General features: G+C 34.9%; 1 protein-coding gene across 1 annotated transcript; it reads left to right on the top strand.

The window, feature by feature from the left end:
* Positions 1 to 98: 98 nt before the first annotated feature.
* LOC117118795 (glycine--tRNA ligase-like) lies at positions 99 to 884 on the top strand (the record flags this gene model as incomplete). Its single annotated transcript, XM_033263495.1, has 2 exons — positions 99 to 294; positions 670 to 884. Coding segments are annotated over exons 1-2 (370 nt in total), but the record flags the coding sequence as incomplete, so codon positions are not given.
* Positions 885 to 921: the final 37 nt, after the last annotated feature.

Raw genomic sequence — 921 nt, 5'->3', positions numbered from 1 at the left:
TCTCCAGTTTTGGGCGGTTCATCGTAAGGCACCTTTGAATCTTTTGTTTACGATAATACCATATTCCATTGACTATGAATTTGATTTGTATCTTTTATTACAGTTTAAAGTATCCTCAAAGGGGATTCCTTCAGATTGAATGTCTGGTAAAGACCACCTGAGGAAAGTGCTAACCCTCTGCAAATACCATGGCTTCTTCCAGCAAGCCCATGTACTCAACCAGAACTCAGTCACTGGATGCTATGATTATGGACCTCTAGGCACTGACCTTAAAAGGAACATTGAAAATGAATGGTCAGTACTTTGTAGGTCAATAAGATGGAACTTAGGATTGGTGGTTAAAATTTGCATCATCTACTCATCATTGTTCATTCTTTTGTTTATTCGTTTATTTATCCATTCCTTCTTTCCATTTCTCACAAACCAGGATCGAGTGGAGTAAAAAAGTTAATTGTTATACAAATGATGAAGGTGTGTTTTATGAAAAACTATAGAATGGTTAATAAGCAGGTTTTTATATATAATTTAAAACTGGGGAAAACAGTTGGTTATGTTATTTTCCAATTGTTAATTAAAAATCAGACTTCAAGAAATTTATGGAAGCCAGTAGATTTTTAAAATAATAAATGAGATTTTAAAATTAATTATCACATTCTTTGTCTCCTAAAGGTGGCATAGTGTTGTGTCAGCAAAGGAGAACATGTTTGGTGTAGATTGTTCAAGTCTTCATGTACAGCCCACAAATCATAGTCATGATAACCAGTTGGAAGTTGCCGTCCCACAATTAAAAGTCACTGCCCAACAAGGCTCTAATGAATCGGAGGAGTTTACAACAGGACAGAGCTCTGCAAACCACTGGTTTTTGCAGTCTACATTTTCAAACAGTAAAATTTTCTTTACAGTTTTGTTTTCACAGTAATT

Source organism: Anneissia japonica, unplaced genomic scaffold (genome assembly GCF_011630105.1).
Source record: "Anneissia japonica isolate Jap-2015-1 unplaced genomic scaffold, ASM1163010v1 scaffold110322_len921_cov178, whole genome shotgun sequence".
In the NCBI taxonomy this organism is placed as follows: Eukaryota; Metazoa; Echinodermata; class Crinoidea; order Comatulida; family Comatulidae; genus Anneissia; species Anneissia japonica.
The sequence above is the reverse complement of the archived record's forward strand: the minus strand, read 5'-3'. Positions and strand labels throughout refer to the sequence as shown.